General features: G+C 40.7%; 2 protein-coding genes across 14 annotated transcripts in view; one reads left to right on the plus strand and one right to left on the minus strand.

Moving 5' to 3' along the window:
- The window catches only part of fam131bb (family with sequence similarity 131 member Bb), a 53,260-nt gene extending 33,445 nt beyond the window's left edge, over nt 1-19,815 (minus strand). For 7 of the 13 annotated variants that reach the window (XM_039619377.1, XM_039619375.1, XM_039619374.1 and 4 more), the window contains exon 1: nt 13,769-14,350. The gene's annotated coding sequence lies outside the window, so the exon portion shown is untranslated. Of the gene's footprint in view, nt 1-1,018; nt 1,409-13,768; nt 14,351-15,198; nt 15,345-19,590 lie in introns of those variants that run through there. The other 6 variants (XM_031744227.2, XM_031744226.2, XM_039619369.1 and 3 more) reach the window with 4 other exon arrangements.
- zyx (zyxin) lies at nt 331-19,299 on the plus strand. The gene is made up of 11 exons (XM_039619860.1): nt 331-689; nt 10,995-11,230; nt 12,057-12,313; nt 13,147-13,242; nt 14,358-14,681; nt 14,737-15,021; nt 15,234-15,375; nt 16,019-16,188; nt 16,304-16,482; nt 16,915-17,035; nt 17,139-19,299. The coding sequence occupies exons 2-11, from the start codon at nt 11,008-11,010 to the stop codon at nt 17,250-17,252; spliced, it is 1,911 nt and encodes a 636-aa protein (XP_039475794.1). The 5' UTR covers nt 331-689; nt 10,995-11,007; the 3' UTR covers nt 17,253-19,299.
- Nucleotide 19,816: the final 1 nt, after the last annotated feature.

The following is a 19,816-nucleotide window of genomic DNA, read 5'->3' on the forward strand; positions in this document are numbered from 1 at the left end:
TACTGCAAAGCAAACAATGATGTGGCAGCCCACTTGGCAACCAATACAAATAATGCCTTTACAATCTGATCTTGAGCTGTGCTAGTCTAGGCAGGTAAAAAGAGCGGCACAAAAGGCAGCTTTGTATTTTTTCACAAGCTTGTTTAAAAGCAGAAGCGGTCAACTTTTTACAGCCACTGTGCCTCACAGAGCTTTAAACCCACTGACTACTTTCAGTGCCTGCATCTAATCAAGCTTCTAGCCCCATTATCTCTCCCTCCCATTTGCTCCCTCGTTCCCCCACTCTGACCTTACAAGGAGAGGCAACAGGGTTGATGTCATTGAATGAAGAATGCTGCAAGAATCCAGAGAGAAAAGAGAGCAGGAGGAGGAGGAGGAGGACGAAGAGGGGGTCTGACTGGACAGTTTATGAACACACACACACACACAGAGATTTTGTTTACATAGTAATGCACAAGTCCTAAGCCAGACTCAAACGAGAAAGAACTTGTTTGGAAGGATGGTGTCATTCCTTCTCCAGGCTGAAAAGCAAAGGGGGAGGGTCTAATAGCTGGAGAGGGGAAGAGAGAAAGAGAAGTTGCCATTACTGACAACTCTTACTCAGCCCAGGAGCCAGAGAGGAGGAAGAAGAACAAAAGGAAAAAGGGGGGAAGTAAAAGGGAGATCCACACTGCAGCTGTGCTAACAGGGTAAGTAAATGTCTCTCTTGTGACTCGGATCAGGATGGAAGGAGGTGGTGGCATGCTTTAGTTACGTGAGCAAATTTTTACAGGTTACCTAATAAGGTAAAGTCCTTTTGCAGCAGCATGCTAGGGCAGATTTTCGTTGCTCGGAAGGAGGTGTTGAAGGAATGCCAGCTTTGTTGGCGTGACAAGCAGTGTGAATTTGTTATAAGGTTCGGTTTTTACCGTTAAAAAAAAAACCAATGGTGCAGAAATACACCTCGTGGTGTGCGGGGCTTCCCTGGTGTCTCTGTCAGACCAGCAGTTTAGCGTTGAACGTGAACAAATCCACTCACCAGCTGATGATACTGATGATAAGGCATGGCTATGCGGAAGCTCCAGCAGGAAGTCCAGCTTTTAAAAAAAAAAAAAAAAAAAAAAAGGAAAAAAAAGAAAAAAAAAAGTTGTTTAAGCTAGGCAGCTAGCCATGCAGCTATACGCTTTTATTTAATTCACAGGGTAGCACAATTATTACACCTGATGACAGCGCTAATGGGACAAAGTGGTTGCTATATGTGGTAACGTTAAAAAAAAAAGGGCAGTGGTGTTTGCGTTTCACCGGGGCGAAACCTACTGACCAAAGCATGAGTCGCTGGGGAGTGTAGGGGCGTGTGCGGAGCTAATAGTGCCATTAGTGTGACTGATGCTAAGCCACGCAGGTTATCACACAGCTGACCTACGGTGCAGGTGAGTATCGGTTAAAAAGGCGCTTTAGTTGGTTTAATTTTGGGGTTAACGTGTCTTAAGGCTAAACTGGATGTGCTAACGTTGTCATGGCGTTATGTATGTTAATATTAACCTGATTGGGACACGTCGTTAGCTACGCTAGCCAGCTTTAGCTTAAAACCTTCGTTTGTTATCCTTAATTTTGCCCTAATGAAGGGTTGCGTTCAAGTACCCTAGCTGCCGCTCACCCAAGCCTGTCAGCTGTCAAAGTAATGACCAACAGATGTAAACCTAACTGAGCAGCAAACTACTGTACATAGAGTATGTTAAACCTATTGATTGTGCCAGTAGGTGGAATTTGACTTTTCTGTTATAACTCCATTGATTAGGGCTGTAAGCATGGCTGTTTAATGCAACTTTTCAGCGCAGGGGTGTCACACTTATTTTAGTTCTTGGTGCACAGCTAGCCTACTTTAATCTGAAGTGGGCCGGACCAGTAAAACCATTACATCAGGGTTTTTTTTTTTTCCGGGTTCTGCAGGGCATTCAGGCCCTGCAGGTGGGGCCCAGTGCTGTGCCAAAAAGTGATCATCTGCTAGAAAGTGACTTCGGATGTTTCTCTGTGCAGTACCTTTGGTTATATTGGTGGTATAATGTAGTCAACACGATTTTCGAAGCAGTTGTGCATAAAATAAAAAAAATGGCTTGTTTTGTAAACATCTTTAAGGCGCTGGGTTATTGTACTCACTTTTTGTTGTACGTTATAACCAGTCCAGTCCTTTGTGGCTACTTTAAATATCTTTATAGAACTGTGATATTATATTTGCTGTTGTTGTTATCTGCTGCCCTCATTGTCATAGCTCTTTTATAGAGAGCTATGACAATATTAATGATAGTTTTTACCCAGATAAGTAAATGATATGTAAAAGTCACTTTGCCATAAGCTGTTTAAAGCTTCCACCTTGTGATAAAAATGTTCTTCATGGCTCAAAATGGCTTGGTACCAAGTCATATTGAAACACCTAATTTTCAACAGTTTAAATATAGAAAATCATTTTTGAGCAGATACCAAAAGTCACATTTTACCACAGCACCTTCTTTTTTGCCGATCTTTCTTCATAATAATTTAAGTTGGATCCCTTTTTTTAATTCTAAGTGATCAATACAAACTGGGGATATGTGGCATGCTAGACAAAACTGCTTGGGGTGACCTAAGAAGAATAAATGGGATTCTTACATAATTAAGCCAGTCTGCTGTCAATGGATGGGAACTAAAGTGGGTTTTAAAAGGCACAAAGTCTTTGTATGAGTGTTGGAACTAAACATAAATAGTATTTTTGACTCAAATAAGATGGAGAAAGAGCTTCAGCTTTACATAATAATCCTGAAATCTTCACACCAGGGCATGTTAACATTTTATTGAAAGAATTGAAGTAATAATGATCACGTTGCACTTTTTTCACCTTCAGTGCCATCTAGAGGGCCGTTTCTTGTCCCCCGGGCCATATGTTTGACACCTTTCCTTTATTGTTGTGTGCAATACCCAAAGTAAAATCACCTTTCTGACACTGTCAACAAAAACTGAAAATGTCTGAGCTTCATCAAAGTACGATAGAGCTGGACTGCACTAGTATCAGTTGAGCTAAACTCAACTAAGCTGCCTATTAGAAAGATACAAAAGGAATAAGACTGTGCACTGGATTGTCTTTTTACAAATGCAAGTGTCCAACCGTGGTGTAAAATATCAGGAATGTGTAGGGTATATGGAGGGAAAGTATCAGTCACTAAGAGGCTGATAACATAACAGCGGGCAGTGGTGGAGACAAATGTACAGCTTTGCATACTAACATGCGATTAGTGCTCAGCGGATTAAAGGAAATTCAGGCTTGTATGGATATACCATTTTTAGCATAGATTTCTACAACCCTGAGAATGTTAAATTCCTCTGACTATCAAGGAGCCTTAACCCAAGGCCACAGTAACTAAGCTGTATTTAAGAACAACTTAAAGTACGAAGACTCTGGTCTGAGGTTTGTGTGGTGCTGTTGCAAAGACTGGGAATATTATGATCTCTGACGCCTCTGTAAGTTGGTGAGGCAACTAAAAGATATGAGAACAAGGACTAAATCGAGCAAAGAGCAATCCTCCTTAATTGTAGGAGCTGTGAATCAAAAGGCACGTGTTATTGTAGAGGAACACTTTGCCTCAAATCACTTTTTTTGTCTCTCACTTCCTTGTGACTCCTCTTTGGCCGACATTAGACTGTATGTAGATACATTAAGAAAGAGTTTTTGTTGGTGTGGGTGTCTGACATGATAATCCAGTGGATGATGACGTGACCAGTTTTGAAATGTTTCCTGTTTCCATCACTCATCCAGCTGCGGCCTGAGAGCACAGCACTGTTGCTCAATGTATGTCCAGTGACCTGTAAGACTGGACTGAAAAGGGTTGTTTGTCCCCCGCATTAGTGACCCGTGGCCCAGACACGCTTTCCCAGAAACCGGGTGTGCTATTAACATCAGAACAATAGAGAGTTTCATGAACAACACCGTAGTCACACATACTGTGTCTAACCAGGGAGGAAATACTGGAAGTACTGTTAGGTTTTCTTTGGGGTAACTGTTCTTTAATGTTAAGGTAATGTGATCTTTACTGTTTTCTCCTGGTGTTGTTTTTTGGCTTAAAAGGTGAAACTACAGCAGGTTTTGGGTTTGTTTGTTTTTTTGTTTTGTGTTGTTTTTACTCATCCCATGTGGGCATGGTGGTTATGTCACTTGTAGGAAAACAGTATCCACATACTGTGGGTGTTTTTTGTTTTCTTTCAATAGCATTAGGACATAGACTTGTTTAATGAGGCATCATGTTTCAGTGCTTCCTTTTACAAAGCTGGAGCACAGTATATTAACTAAATTTAGTTCCTCTATAACCATAAACCAACAAGCCACTGCTAAGTTCAAAGCTTTCCCCGTCAAAAGTGGAATAAAGTTTTCCTTAAAAGCCACATATTTGCTGCTTTCAGAGACAACTTGTTCGTGTTAAACTTTCAACGCCGTCCAGGACAAAAAGCAGCGATAACCGAAGGCATGCCACAAAATGCCCTGGTTTTACCGTTTTAAATAATATTTCATGCTGTGCCTAAGGTCTTTACTTTATAGAAGTATCCCAATTTTCTAATGCAGTGAGCCTGCAGCCAAGCTGATGAGTGCAATAACCCTACTGGTTTCTATACCCTTCAGGTAGTTGGGCTGTTTACACTTAACCTCAGTCTTTTTGGGGGGGGGGGGGTGAAAATGAGTTCCTGGTATGAAGGAATCAAAACCAACTGTGCCGGTTTTCTGTTAAAGCTGTCCAGCCATGTGGCGTTTATACAAAGTTCAAAAGCTAAAGAGCACCATATGTGATCTATGCTTGGCCTGCACGGTGCCATCCTTCATCACAGCTGTAATGTAGAAATGACTAAGTGCGTCCTCAAGTGATGTCATTCAGTTCAAGTGGTTGGTAAGAAACCGCAACCAGGGTTTCTCACCCACCACTTCTACCATGATTCTCAGAAAAGAATATGAGATGTACAAAAATCTATAGCTATATACAGAAGATTAATACATATATTGGATTATGAGGGCAAGCAAAGACATCCATGTCTTGTTGAAAAGTAAAAAGAAAAAAACACTGCAAAGATGCATAGAAGGAAATGGTGATTAGGGGAAAGCAGAAAAGGGGGAAAAAGGGAGGGGGGGGGGGTGATGTCATTGAGTTGGTGTGCCAGAAATGTTCCTCAGCTGAGGGTCTCTCTCATCTCAAGGATCAGGTTTCAAGATTTGCAGCAGGGCATCTGGACCTGAGTGTGTGGTGATCTCACCGCCTTGAATCCCCCAAGACTGCATCGAGGAACATATGAAACCTAACGCTAGCTTATCATCACTGTTTGAATAATTAAGAGGACTATTGTTGATTTAGAAACTGTAACTAAAGGACGAACTCATAGCCTCCCATTTTAAGAAGGCACTCATTTTAGAAAGCCACATGGAGCTAAGTGTTCTGTTTAGAGTCTGTTGTGGCCACTACTTTCAACATGAAGTAGGTCTTGATAGTAGGTTAATAAGTAGCCAGCTATTTTTCCAAAAGGCTGAACACTCCTTCTTTGAGTAGTCTTATTCTCCCATTCCTGCAGGCAGTAGTGGAGCCTTTCTGATGCCACTTTCACCTCTTTACAAATGAAACAAAATGGTTTACACCACCTCGTGCTCGGATTCTACTTTACAGTTAACTAATTTATTCTGTCTAGGTGACTCTAGTGTGCACTATAACCAAACAAGCGAGAGAAAGGTAAAGGAGAAAAAGCAAACTGAGGGAAGTTGCCTGTTAACACATTTCTTTCAATACAAAGTTGAGCAGAGCACAGCTAAAAGGTACAGAAGTGTTTAGCTGTTAAAACCAGAGTGACACTGTCATAATTACCTAGCACAAGTTAACATTAAGAAACACATGAGCCTTAATTTTAGGGTGTAGTATCTTGCACAAGCACTCTCCAACATACAGACGAAGGAGCTGAGAATCAAACCGCCGACCTTTTGAATAGTAGACAGTCTGCTCTAAATCCTGAGTCACCATGAACAAGACTCTTTGGGAGGCACAGATGAGAACTGGGTAACCAGTGAGTAGTGTAGGGGCTTCATCCAGGAGTGTGACTGAAGCAGATATTGTGATATGTAGGATTTGACATGAAGATGATTCAAGTTTAGTTTCCCTTATCCAAAAAAAAGACTTTGTTGACAGCCACTTTGAAAAAAGCCACCATCTTGGCTAATGGGGTTTACCAAAGAAGTCATCATAAAAGGGTAACTACAGCAGTTTTGGTACTTGAATCCACCTACAGAGAATTTCCCTGTAATGCTAAATTTCTGCTGCACTATTAAGCCAGTTGGTTTTAACTGGTGGGCAGTGAGATATGCAAGACATTCTGAGGAAATTGCATTTTAAAATGCCACAATGACATGGCTTCTTAATTTAAAAAACAAACAAACATGGGTGCAGGTACTTATTTATATGGGGATAGATGTATTTATTATTTCTTTTGCTTTTGCAAGTTCTAATCAAACCTTTGCACACTCATGCAAACACATGCACCACTAAATTATTAAGTATCTGGAAGAGTGGCTGGTATAGTATCTCATTTAGTAAACCTAATTTATTGTAATATACATATAATTTTTTTAATGGTTTTTTTATGCTATTGTTCACGTGTTATTGTAAGGTGACCTTGAGGGTCTGAAAGGTGCCTATAAATAAAATGTAGTATTATTATTATTATAATGCATATTAATGTATTGGTATTAGGTACTGTAACTTCAGTGTTAGAGTACCCGTGTAATATCAGACACTCAGTTAATCTTTTACGTTTATCAGGATAATAAAATTATTTACAATTATGGTGACCTCTGATCTCTTGTCCCTTAACACCAAAGAGGTTGATAAAAGGTATCGGGTTATAAACAGCTTAAGAGGCTATTTATCAGTCGCGTATGTGCCAGTCTGTGTAACAGATAATGAGCAAAGACATGTGATACAGAGTACAGGCTGTTGAGCAATGAGGGTTGAAATGTCGAGGGATCAAAACTCCAAGCTCATCATAGATGTTTATTTATTTTAGTTAAATGTGGTACATGAACAGTTGTCAATTACTGGTTATCCCAATGAACTCTACAGACTGCTGTCTCAATTGTTTGTTAAAAACATCAAATAGCATAACGTCCATTTTACATAAATGTTTAAGGGTCATATCAATATGTAGGCTGGGTGGCTGGTGTGGCATATGAACAGTCTCCTATTCAGATTTTCCTTTAGAAAATACCTTTGACACATGAATCATGGCTAGAAGCGCCTGATATCAAATTGTAAGTGAAAAGGGGGCTTAAGTTACAAAAAAAATGTAATGACCGAAATGGTAAAAGCTAGATGCATCAAGCAGGATCTCTGCTGCAGTGATTATTCATCTCATGAAACTTTGTCTTGTAAAAAGGAAATCTCTAGCTCACAACTTTTTACTGGTATTCAATAATGCATGGAAAATATGCTCAAAGCATGAATCATGACCCTGTGCGGTTAATGTGGTGCTTTCACATCAATCTATGATTCAAAAAAGGATGCCTTAGACTACGTCATGACGCAGTGGAGCAGCTGACACTTGTGTGAAAGTTTTAACACCGTTGGTTTGGACATATATGGTTAGAATTGTTTACCGTCAATAAATCTTGCGCTGGAGGAAGCTGACCCTGAAAGCAGAAGTACTGCCGTCTCATCAGAGAAGCTAGTAAATCATGAGCACCAGGAGGAGCTATGAGGGTTTTCGTGTCTTGTCAGAACATGAAGTGTTGTCTGTGTGTCCCAACAAACAGGAATGAGGATGAAATGTTCTCTCTTATTCCTGTTTGGTTTAGTTTTTACCGTCCTTTCGGCTCTGTCTACATAAAAATGTAAAAGCCTGTATCAAACCCCATCTCTTTTTTTGGAAAGCATACATGATAACTCTTGTTTTGTTCCATAACAACTAATAGTCTACATTTTAACTCAAAACACCAAGAAAAAGTATTTTCTTGGTGTTTCATGTAAAGGTTACTTTTATAGACAAAGATGCAGTAAGTCTCTGCTTTAAGGAGTCCATTTCAGTGCTATGATAGCAAAATATTTTTGTGATAATATTTCCATGGCAGTCTCTCATCATCTCTATCAAAAGAACCTTGGCAACATTATTAACATACTAGGAATTTATTTCCTTTTTAAGGAAAAACCATGCACAGCAGCTCCTCTGCGGTAATAGAAATGTTGAACCAAAGAAAGCTGTATCAGTACACACTGCTTTGCTTTGTCAGATCGGTTGTAAAAACATAACTTTTGTAGGAACTGCCTTCAGTACAGCAAGCTTATAATTGATGCACATTTACTGGATTGTTATTAAACTGCATGCGACTGAGAAAACAGTTTCACACTCCTCTCAGGGTTTCCCCACACATAAACTTTACTTCTCTGAGCCCCACAGGCTTATTAATGACCACCCAAGAATAGTTGGCAACCCATTTTAGCAGTTCTTTCCTGTGTTTCCATACTGAGCATTGCTGCTGTGGCTTAATTTACCAACTTCTCTAACATATTCTGTGTAAATGGACGTAGCCACCATGACATTACTCATCGGTTAATGAAGTCCTCTTATGAAACCTTTAGATACTTTGCTATTTTAAAAGGAGAGCTTGGTGAACCTGAATTACCCAGCATACCCTGAAAATCCCCCTTTCTCACTCCTACAGTGGACTGGACTGACATGTTTTATTCAGTGTGACCTGAAACAAGCAGTTGAGCCCATAAAGCCATAAGGAAAGTATTACTGAGGTCACAGAGCAAGACAGCTGTGCTCTGCTTCGATATACCCAGAGGAGTTGCCCCCTGCTGGCCTTTAAAAAGAAGGCAGGTTTAAGGGACTTCCATCAGACCTGGAAGCTGCATCAATCTTTTATATTGTTTGTGTATTTCCACGTTTGAACTCCAACTCCACCTTGTCGGATTGCAGTTGGACACATGTGCCAGTCCACCCTCAAATATAATCTAAATCTGTAGGACGCATCGTTTCCGTGACATTTATGAACCCAAAAAGTGCCAAGTAAGATTAAATGACGCACAGCAAATTACATATTGCTCGTTGCCTTCACTTTATCTAATTGTTTCCTTGTGGAGCTCATTCTGTCAAATGTTATGACTTCATGGCTTTAAGGCAATACCATATCTGGAGGAGTAGTCTAAGGACTGGTTGTTCAACCTTTGCCACAGGTTGAACAACCTATATTTTTATATGAGTATTTAAAAGCTTCAGAATAAAACTGTTAAATGGCAACAGTGTGTGAGTTAAGACAGATCGGATGCAGGGTTGGATGTGTGTGTGGACGAATATGTTGGAACAACCATGCTTTTGACTAAAGGTCATGTCTGGGGCCGGTGGCCTTCAGGGAAATGTTTGCGGACTTGGCGAGGAATCTCGGTGGAGACACGGGACTTACGTCAACATTTGTTTATCCGCCAGCATATGTGAAGTAAATATTTGAGCTCAGCTTTACATAAAAATGTTACGATAGCTGCCATCGTACTTTGAGCAAAGTGGCCGCACTCTGAAAAACATGCAATTGCTGCGATTTATGCCATTGTAAACAACCATGTGTTGCATATTGTAAATTATCTCTTGACATCGGAGAGTGCCACTGTGTCTGCTCTGTCAGCTCTGTATGCATGGCCTCAGGAAATTTTCACACACTTGGCTCTCTCGTGCTTTCTCATTCCGCTGTAGACTATTTGCCAAAGCCTTTTTGTTTAAAGAGTAATGTTGGTTTTGCAGAATGCCTATGGGTTATTTTCTTCCTTACTGCTATTTCACTAAAACCAGAAATGGTCCAAACTACATTTTTTGAGATGCCACAATAAAGGTCAGTTATTTTTACTTGGACTTCAGGGATAGAGATGGTACCCAGTAGATGCTCATTTAAGAGTGTGCTGATTTTCCGTTTATGCAAAATACTTGTCATGCATCCCATTTCATTAAAAAAAAAAAAAACGTGCTGTGGAAAAATGTAATCTACATTAATTCATTTGCATATATAATTCAGGCTTTTTTACTGGCTCCCAATGGGCCCCTGTGTTGACAGTATAAGTAAGCAAGATTGTTCAGCATATTGTAAAGGCAAAGAACCTTACTTGGCAGAATTCAATGCATGTTGTTGCTGTTTCTGGTCATGTAATTAAAAATGTGTAGAAAGTATGGTTTTTCTTTGGTGTTATAGGAAAAAAAAACACATTTTAAGAATTATATTTAATTGCAAAATTTACAAAAGAAACATCAAATGTTAAAATTAAATTACTAGTTGGAAAACAGATGAGGTTTGAAATGATGTAAAAAAAAAAAAAAAAAATGTAAAGAATTTGGGAATTTCATTCATTCAAAGTGTCACAGAATCAGGTGAAACCTCTGTATGAAAAGGCTAAACACAGTGACACAACAATGTCTGTAAAAAGGGGGAAAGTTGTGGAATATTTTCACTATGTGATAACACACACTTCTATTGTGATAACCATTGTTGTTGATCTCTGCGTCTAGATGCCACGCCCGCTTGTTTTTGCAACTGTCCCACTTCCATCCACAAGTTGTTTTAACTTGTAAAGCTCTAACCAGCTTAATTTTAATTGAAACAGAGGTGACAACAATTAAGCAAATTTTTGTGAAAAAATAAAAAAAATCAGTGTTGAGTAATTGCAATGTCTGAAGCCGGTTATAATTGGGCTTTGATTTTCAACTGTGTCAGGCCAAGCGTTTCACTGATGTGTCATCACCACTAATGCAAAAATGCAGGACGTGCATCTGCTGCCAAGGAATGCGAGCCCTTTGACTTCAGTCAGCTGATTAACGTTGCTTTTATCATGTGGATTGTGACAGCAGGAATTCTGAGGCTGCAGCTATTTGATCTTCACTGCAACTTGTTTCATGTTTCTCTATTTAAAACAGACACTCATTGGGAAATTACATTTTCCTGTACAGTAACCCCTCGTTGTGTTCCCTGTTGTCATCCTCAGATAAATACACAAAATGGAGGACTCCAACAGCAACAAGCCATTCATGGTGACATCCTCTCTGAACTTCAAAGTCACCACCCCTTCCTTCTACAACCAGCCAAAGAAGTTTGCTTCTGTAGCCCCCCCACGACCCAAAAGTCAGACCCCTCCCTCAGCTCCATCACCAACACCAATAGGCACAGGTGTTATTGGCCGAGTTGGAGACCTGCCTCCACCGCCCCCTTCACTCTGTGATGGTATTTACATTTATTTATTTATTTATTTTTGTCTGTATTAAGTTGTATCCACTGAAAAAAAGCCCCCCTTCCCTATCCCGCCCACTGCTGCTTCTTATGCTAGAGCATGAAGAGCTTCACGGTTGAGTACAGGATGGCTGTGGTACTGTCTGTCTCTCAGCACAGCACATTACATTACTGTGCTCTTAACGCCTGCCTTTTAAGGGTTCTTCTTAAATATGCGGATAGTCTGGGTGATCTTGCTTTTGTTGGGAAATTTCGTTTTTACTTTTAGAGCTGTGCACAATTACACTTCTATAAATGCAAACAATCAGACAGTTCAAATTAAAGGTAACCTGTGAAGAAGACAGCAAGGATGTAAATGCAGGGTGTTTCCTACAAAGTAGGAAATGCATTTGGTTGTGTTAAGATGTCAAAAACGCATTTAAAGCCACTTTCGGCTGCATCTTTATACACAAGAGGTCACCACACAAGTATCTCCAAATGTTTTATTTATTTATTTATTTATGCCGGATACCCTTCCTGACACACACCCAAAGAGATTGTCTCCTCCTCTGATTGAACCAAGAGTCTTTTGCTAATCTAAACATACTTCTTGTTTTATCAAAAAAACCCTCCACAGGGCGCCTTTTAATGCATAAAAGTATATACCAGGATACCTACCAGGCATCAGTGCAACAGCCAACCAGCAGATCTCAAAGTGGCCAAATATTCCAGACAGTTTTGATTGTTTTGCTGTCCTGTTTTGTGTTAAATTGAAGTGGTAATACTTGGATGTTATTTTTGTGAATGCTTTTAACCAATCAACCCTCCTTGTTTTTGTTAGACTTCCCACCCCCTCCTCCTCCACTGGATGATGATTTGCCAGCCCCTCCCCCTGAATGCTCCACCATTCCCACTGCCTCTGATGCTCCCCCTCCCGCGTTCCCCGCTCCACCTCCAGTGGCAGATGACCTGCCCCTCCCAGCTCCCCCGGAGGAGAGCCGCTGTCCACCAACCTGTCCCTCTCCCCCTCCTCCCCCTCCTCCTCCACCTCTCCCTGCCTCCAGTACCAATGCTTTCAGTTCTTCGGGGACCCCACAGGTGAGTCACAGTGGTGTCTTCATCCTCCTGCACACTGCTTCCTTCCTAACTGCATTTAAATATAATTGGATAATTATTTAGGACATTTTTGTGTGACCATATTGAGTCTGTGGACTGACTGTTGGCAGGAAATGCTGTCTTTTGAGATTTTTCCCACAAATTATATTAGCATTAGTCCGGGGTAAATCACCCACTTTCATTCGTCTAACAGGATTATTGCCAATTTACGTCACTAAAATACTTCTTAGGCATGCAGTGTCTTATGAGGTTTATTGTGGAGATGTTTATTGTAGGCTTTCATTAGTTCCAGTTTGATTGTTGGGCTACAAGAGCAACATAAAGATGAAATTTTTTTTATTATTCTTTTTGGAAATGCTAAAAAGTAGACCATTTAAAACGGCTGTAAAATAATATCAATATGATTAAAGCTCATGTTTGTATCAGCATTGAGCCTGTGCTAAATGATAATCAGCAAACAGCCAGATAATTAAGTAATTGAAAATACAATATTCTCTTTCATCTAACCAGAAATATTAACATAGCAAGCATTTATCATCATTGCAATCACCTTTTTAAGCTTGTTTGTCATCGTTCTTTCATTTTTGTGTTTTGTCACATCAGTAATTGTTCAAGCGCTGCATATTGTACCCACTTTGGTTACATTATTTTTTTTAAAAATATCCATATTTGATGTTTTTGTTGTGTTTTTATAGTCTGTAACAAAGTAACCTCTTCAGCTCCTCACTCATCCATCCATCCTTTTTGCTTCATCGTGATTCCCCAATTTGTGTATATTAAATTTATTTCTGTGATCTCCGTTCTTCCTCCACCAGAGATTCACGGAGAAGCAGACAAGTTTCGATAAACAGCTCAACTCTCTGACTGGCATGTTGTCTGAGATGGAGACCAAGGGACCTTTCAACCCCAAGGTATAATGTACAGGAAAATTAGGACTACAATTTAAACATTTTGGTTTCAAAATGCATTTAGTGGACAGCAGTGAATACAAGTATAAACAACCCCCATGAAACTCCTTGGTCAGGTGCACTGGGACACATTTGACCAGATTTCTTCTGTAGTGTAAATATAGATGTGTCCCCGACAGACGTAAGAGAAACAAGAACAATAATGGGGGACATGGTGGTGTTTTAGCTTGTCCTTCACCCTTATATAGTGTGTGCTGATCTATTTTACCCTCTGAGCTAGATGTTGACATTAGCAAAGTACTAACGGGTGGAAATGGCAATATGTCTTGGTTGTTTACTTGTGTTCACATCCCTGAAATGGATTTAAAAGGCAAGTGTAAACAGAGGTTGCCTACAGAGCAAACAACCAGATGAGTAACAAAATGACAAGACTCGGAGGAAGCCAGCTGTAGAAAAACAAAATGACTCCTGTGGAGAAGAGAAAAAATGTAATGCCACATGGGTCAGGAGAAATAGTTTGTGGACATACCAGGTTGGTTTCATTAGTCTCCCCTCGTCTGTTCAGGTTGAAAGAGGTCAATTAGAAGTGAACTGTTCGCACGGCACACCAGACTGAAAGAGAAAACAAAAAGTGAGATAGCCGGTGATTCACATTGAGAGAAGAGACACTTGCAGAGAGGCAGAGTGATGCACGCAGAAGTGAGTGGAGAGCATGAGAGTGTGATGAAACCAGAGTGTGCTGCCAGGGACCCAGTGAGAGGGCCATAAATGGAGAGTGTTTTTAATCCAACAGGGAGGTACTGGATCAAGGCAGAATAATGTTGGCTCAAAACCTGCAAAATAAATGTCAGAAAGACGAAGCACTTCTGATAAGCTCAAACTTTGGAGCGCCTCCAGTGTTTACTTTAATCAAAGTACCTCATTCAGTATTATAAAAGTGTCTGCTTGTAGCATTTCACCATGCAGTGTTAAACACAGAATATTAACTTCCCTCAATTCAATTATAGTTCATGGTAAATCAGAAAAACTCCATTCTTACAAGAAATTAGCGTTTTTTTTTTTCTTTTCTTTGCTTTTCCATCATAATAATCTTTTGTTTAATGTTATTTTACCCACAGTTACCAAGCCAGTATTCATCAGCACCAGCACCCAAGGCCTCCGCTCCTCCAACCGCTCCCAAACCAGCCCTTTCCTTCCTCCCACCTCCCGAGATGGGCGATCGCCCTCCTCCTGCGCCCTGGGCCGAAGAACTCAAAGCCAGAACTAACCGACAGGGCAATCACAACGCTGCGCCAAACTCTGCCGCTCAGCCTTTCGCTAAAGCGCCAGCCGTGGCTCCCAAGTCTGGATTCGGAGGAAGAACGACGACATCATCAGCCTCTCTGGCGCAAAAAATCAACCAGAACCTGAACCAGACGCCCACCGCTGCCAGCCAGCCGCCAGTGCACAACAGAAAGGTTAACATAGCAAGATTTATCAAGGCAGAATAATGTTTAGGGCCGCTCACCTAAGCCTTCCCCTCCCATAGCTATCTGCTCTTTCCCTCCACCTCCTGCAGCTCCACCTGCAGCTCCACCTGCACCTCCTGCGGCTCCGCCTGCACCTCCTGCTCCACCAAATAACATGGCCACTGCACCGGCTGCTAATCACATAAAAAGTTCTCCCTTTGCCAGTCAGATGAACGCAAACCAAAACACTGCTGCTGCTGTGCCACCTCCTCAACCCAAAACGATGGCATCGCCGCCCTCCTCCTTTAACCAGCCAATGAAAACTACCCCTACGGTATGTTCCTACTTTTTGCTTAGCATGTACTGTGGAAAGTCACAGGAAGTACAGATAATTGATTGTCAGTAGATAGGAATGCTGGACATGCACAGTGTTTTCAAAGGTACAGTTATAAATAACCAAATCCTCTATAAGACACGTATGAAACTATAAAATGCCTTAAAAAATTTATACATATGCACTTATGGTTTCTTCCTCTTCTGTGGCAGCCCTCACCCCCGGGCCCAGTTCCTAGTGCAGGTGGAGGTGTTCCTCTGAACATGAAAGAAGTGGAGGAGCTGGAGAGGATGACCAAGGACTTCATTAGAAACATGGACGCAAACGCACCTCTCATCACCTCCCCTCCTACAGGTGCAGACACGAAATTTCAATCAAAACACACTTTTATTTCACTCGTATTTTGCATCTTTCTGATTTAATTAGAAAATAATTTAACATAATTGTTTTCAGAGAGTGCACTGATGTGGTTGAATTTTGAATCTCATTGTTGTTAATTACAGTCATTAAGTAGCTGCTCGTTTGGAAAAACTTGAGTTGGTAGCGTGGGAGAGGCGTTAACAAAAGTAATGGTTTAACTTCTTGATTGTTGTAGTGAAATGAATGCATGAAAAAATATTACCAATGAAATATTAATATCCCAAGCTGCAAATATTCAGCAGACAAAAGAAATTATTCACCTTTCATTTTGCTGACTGGTTGCAAAATGCAGATTGTTATGGACATCAAAATATATTCACAGTTTATTCTTTATGATCTACAATTTAAATGTGGTCAGCTTTGGTCTCTCCAGTGTTACATCTATGACCCTAAAAAATTAAGCTGCATCTGTGGTATAACATATTGACTGCACGGAACAGTTTACGCAAACCAAACAAATGCATAAAACTACAAGTTTCCCATCTGTGTTTATTACACTGTTGTACCAGAGCTGAGTAAAGAGACAGAGAATTTGCTTGTTCATAAAGTTGTTTGTGTATCTTTCTCTTTTCTTCAGAGGTTTGTGGAAAATGTGGTGAGGCTCTCTCCCGTACTCAGCCAGCAGTGAGGGCCATGGATAAACTCTTCCACTCCACCTGCTTCTGTTGCATGTCCTGTCACCGCCCCCTGCAGGGCATGCAGTTCTATGACAGGGATGGTTCACCACAATGTGAGGACTGCTACGTGGTGAGGAGATGCAGACATTTATTCTTCTTATATTCTTGCTGAATTGAGTATATAAGGTGCATGTTTTTGTTTTTTAAACCTCCATTCTCCTCACATTCATGCTCTTGCTCTTCAGAGCTCCCTGGCCGTGTGTTCTCGATGTGGGGAGAAGATCACAGACCGTGTGTTGAAGGCAGTTGGACAGTGTTTCCACGCCCACTGTTTCCGCTGCAGCACCTGCTCTTGTGTACTCGAGGGGGCACCCTTTATCACCGATGACAACAACAACCCCTACTGTGTTCAGGATTACCACAGGTCACTATGAATTTCCACATAATAAAATAGTATATTTCTGTTGTGTGTTCCTTATGAGAAGTGATCATGTGATGCAGTTCTTCTTGCATAAATTCTCAGAACAAGGATGTGTGATTTAAAACCAACAGTTAATTTTGGACTCCAGTATTTGTACCCATCTAAATGATCAGTGAGATGATTAATGCTAGAGGAAAGAACACTTCAAAACCTCTTTCTCATTTTGTTCAGATCACTTAAAACTGAACTCACTCAAACTGTGTTTGACAAAGCCAACTAAACTTTGCTGCAACTTGTTGCCAGGCCCAGAAGCAACAAACTTTATTACATCTCAGTGGAATATCACTGATTGTTTCAGTGTTTCCTCAGCTAGGGGTGTGAATGCATAAGAGTTCAACTGAGGTAATTAACTCATATCCACCTCCCTTCTTGTAGGCGTTTCTCCCCTATGTGTGTGAGCTGTAATGAACCCATTATTCCAGCCCCAGGCAGCGAGGAGACGGTCAGAGTGGTAGCTCTTGACAAGAACTTCCACCTCAAGTGTTACCGCTGTGAGGTAAGACCTATACATAGTTGTTGTTGTTTTGTTTTTTAATGTGTGTCACAGGGTGTTTCAGCCTCTGACAAAACTGATAATCAATATTTCATTTACTCTGCAGGACTGTGCTCGCCCCCTCTCCATAGAAGCAGATGAAAATGGCTGCTATCCGCTGGATGGCAAGATCCTGTGTATGAAGTGCCACACCCAACGAGCCAAGCAGGCCGCGCACTGATTGGCTAAAGCAGCATCGCTCAGTGTAACAATGAACCAAATCCAAAAGCACAGGATTCATCCAGCTGCAGATTTTTTGCCTTTGCTACAGGGCTTTGTTCAGTATATGTGCGCAGGTGTGTGGGTGAATGTTCAGCGTGATATGTATGTTTGCATGCAGATAACGTGTAGTATTTCCTTCGTCTTTGTTCACTTCATTCAGTGCAGAGGTAATGTACTGCACCGAAATTGGTTTTATTCTGCATCTCTTATTCTCCAACCGCCCATCTCGCCTTCTTTGTTACTAGAGCCTATTCTTTTTGGTGCCAATTGTATGTTTACGCTAAAAATTGCCAGCAAAACTTGCACAAGAACAGTTGGGTCAAAAGAACAGTCTGATAAATATAAAGTTGCCTTTCTCTGTTTCTTGCCTAGATATTGGTAGTAGCATCATAAACTGGTTCCACTGGCTGTATTCTTTCTCTTTGAGCATTTTAACTATGCTTTTTGTGCCTGAGACCGAGGAGTGTAAGAAACCTCCAAATTGAGTCATGCAGATGTCACCATCCTTGTTGCCTGAGAGTAGAGTACATTGTTACACAGCCAGGCATGATTAATGACGCTTTCCTGCCTAGAAAGTACTTCATATCAGCTAGTCTACTCTTAATAGCATTTTAAAGTCGCGTAGGGCTTTAAGGCAACAGCAAAAAGAAAAATGGTGAATATTGCTTTGAGTTTTTGTGATGTGAATTTAATGCTTTACAGGCATGCATTGAATTAAGTCTTGTTGCTCTCGCTACTCGATGATACTGTATAAGGGCAAGATGAGAACAAAAATCAGCTTTTTTGTTTTTCTACAAAATAGTTTAGAGCTGATTGAACCATGCTAAGTATTTTTAGATGCATGCTTTGTGGACGGCGAGATTTCGAACAAACAAACGAGCACAGATTTCCCGAGCACAGACTCCATCCTGGGGATCTCACATTCAAAAACCGGGTTAGTTTTAACTATCAGCTGTATGGCTGAAAACGGGACCTATCAAGTAATTTCACTGTTCCACATATGTGTAAAACACTCTGAGTATGACTTTGAATAAAATGGCCCCTGCACAAGGTCATTGTAAACAGCAAATAGAAACAAAACACCAGTGTTTGATGTGCATTTATTATAATCTCTTAGCTTGTAAACTTTGTGTGATATAAATCATGGACCTGTTTTTCCTAAGTATTAAGGTTGCATACGCATCAGTACTAAAATAACCTGTCCTGACAGCAGGATGATAGAAATGTAGAGGCATTTCAACTCTAGGTAGCAATGTTTAAAAACACAGACCAAATCTTTCTGTTTAGAGCTTAAGATCAATAAAACGGTTACATGGGATTTGATGTTGTAACATTCATGCGTGGTTTTTGTTTGTTTGTTTGACCCCAGTTTTTGGTCCGTTTCTCCCGTTAGCCTGATTACCACTATTCTTGCCGTTACTTAACTTTTGTACGTTTAGTCTGTTCGTGTCGGTTATATACTATTTTATTCTTTTCTTGCTGTTCTGTATTTTGCTAATTAAAGCTTACATTTATTTGGTTTCATTTTAACCTGGCGCCGTGCCTTCTCCATTATTGTATCCTATTGTTCCTTCTGAAATGAGCCTGGTTTGCAGCCACAGAAATGAATTCCTCGGTAAGAAAATTGCTGCTTGTGCTTGCAATTGAGCCTGGTGCAGTAAATCACCAGAATGACTAACAAAACATGGCAATAGTGATTCAGCATTGCATGCTATCTGTGGAAGCAGTGGTGGAATTTCCTCTAGTATTATGTCCTGTGTTTCCACCAACTACTCCACCTTTGTGGCCCTGCCTTTGTCATCACCATGTGATATAAACTCTACCATAATGCCTTCATTGTTGCATTCATCAGGCATTGCATTGTGTTACATCCTATTGTATTACATGTGGATGCCTTGTCCTTTCATATAACTTTTTATACGTTTGATATGTGTGAATGTCTTACATTATTCTAGTCCTATCCATCCTTTTTGGCTGTATCGAAAAATAAAGAAATGTTAAACCCATGTCCCAGTCTTTCAGTTTCAGTTATGTGCTAATATAATGCATACTCCCACATCGCTGGGTACACTGCACCCAACTGATACCCGTGAAGCATGTTTTCTCTCAGACCCTCAATGTGGTTCACTGCTAGATTTTGACTGCTCTATCAGTTGTAAACAGCCATATGTTGTGCTGATAATGACGACAGCAGACCTGTGTGCGTATGCATTTAAGCGTACTTTCCAGGAAGAAGTACTCACCCTGTTCCAATCCGATGCACCAACGAATAAGCAAAAGCAAGGTACTGGACTCACCTTACCACTACCTGCCTTGTTCTGAAGCTAAAAACCACTACAGACAGGAGTTATTCACGGTGTCACTGTAGTTCACAAATCCCAAAACATCTTGTCTGCTTAGAAGAACCGCAGCATTTGCTTGATGAGGAGAGTGAGACGCAGCCTGCAGAGTTGTTTTTATCAGTCTCAGATGAGGAGAGAAGTGACTGATGAAAAGAGATAGCTGAGATGACAGCTATTTGAC

Source organism: Oreochromis aureus, linkage group 11, assembly GCF_013358895.1.
Source record: "Oreochromis aureus strain Israel breed Guangdong linkage group 11, ZZ_aureus, whole genome shotgun sequence".
Lineage (NCBI taxonomy): Eukaryota > Metazoa > Chordata > Actinopteri > Cichliformes > Cichlidae > Oreochromis > Oreochromis aureus.

Excerpts from the sequence above, each read along its gene's own strand:
- zyx (XM_039619860.1), top strand. The coding sequence starts at position 11,008 with ATGGAGGACTCCAACAGCAACAAGCCATTCATGGTGACATCCTCTCTG. Across the intron at positions 13,243-14,357 it reads AGGGACCTTTCAACCCCAAG|TTACCAAGCCAGTATTCATC; the intron begins GTATAATGTACA and ends TTTTACCCACAG. Across the intron at positions 16,189-16,303 it reads AATGTGAGGACTGCTACGTG|AGCTCCCTGGCCGTGTGTTC; the intron begins GTGAGGAGATGC and ends CTTGCTCTTCAG.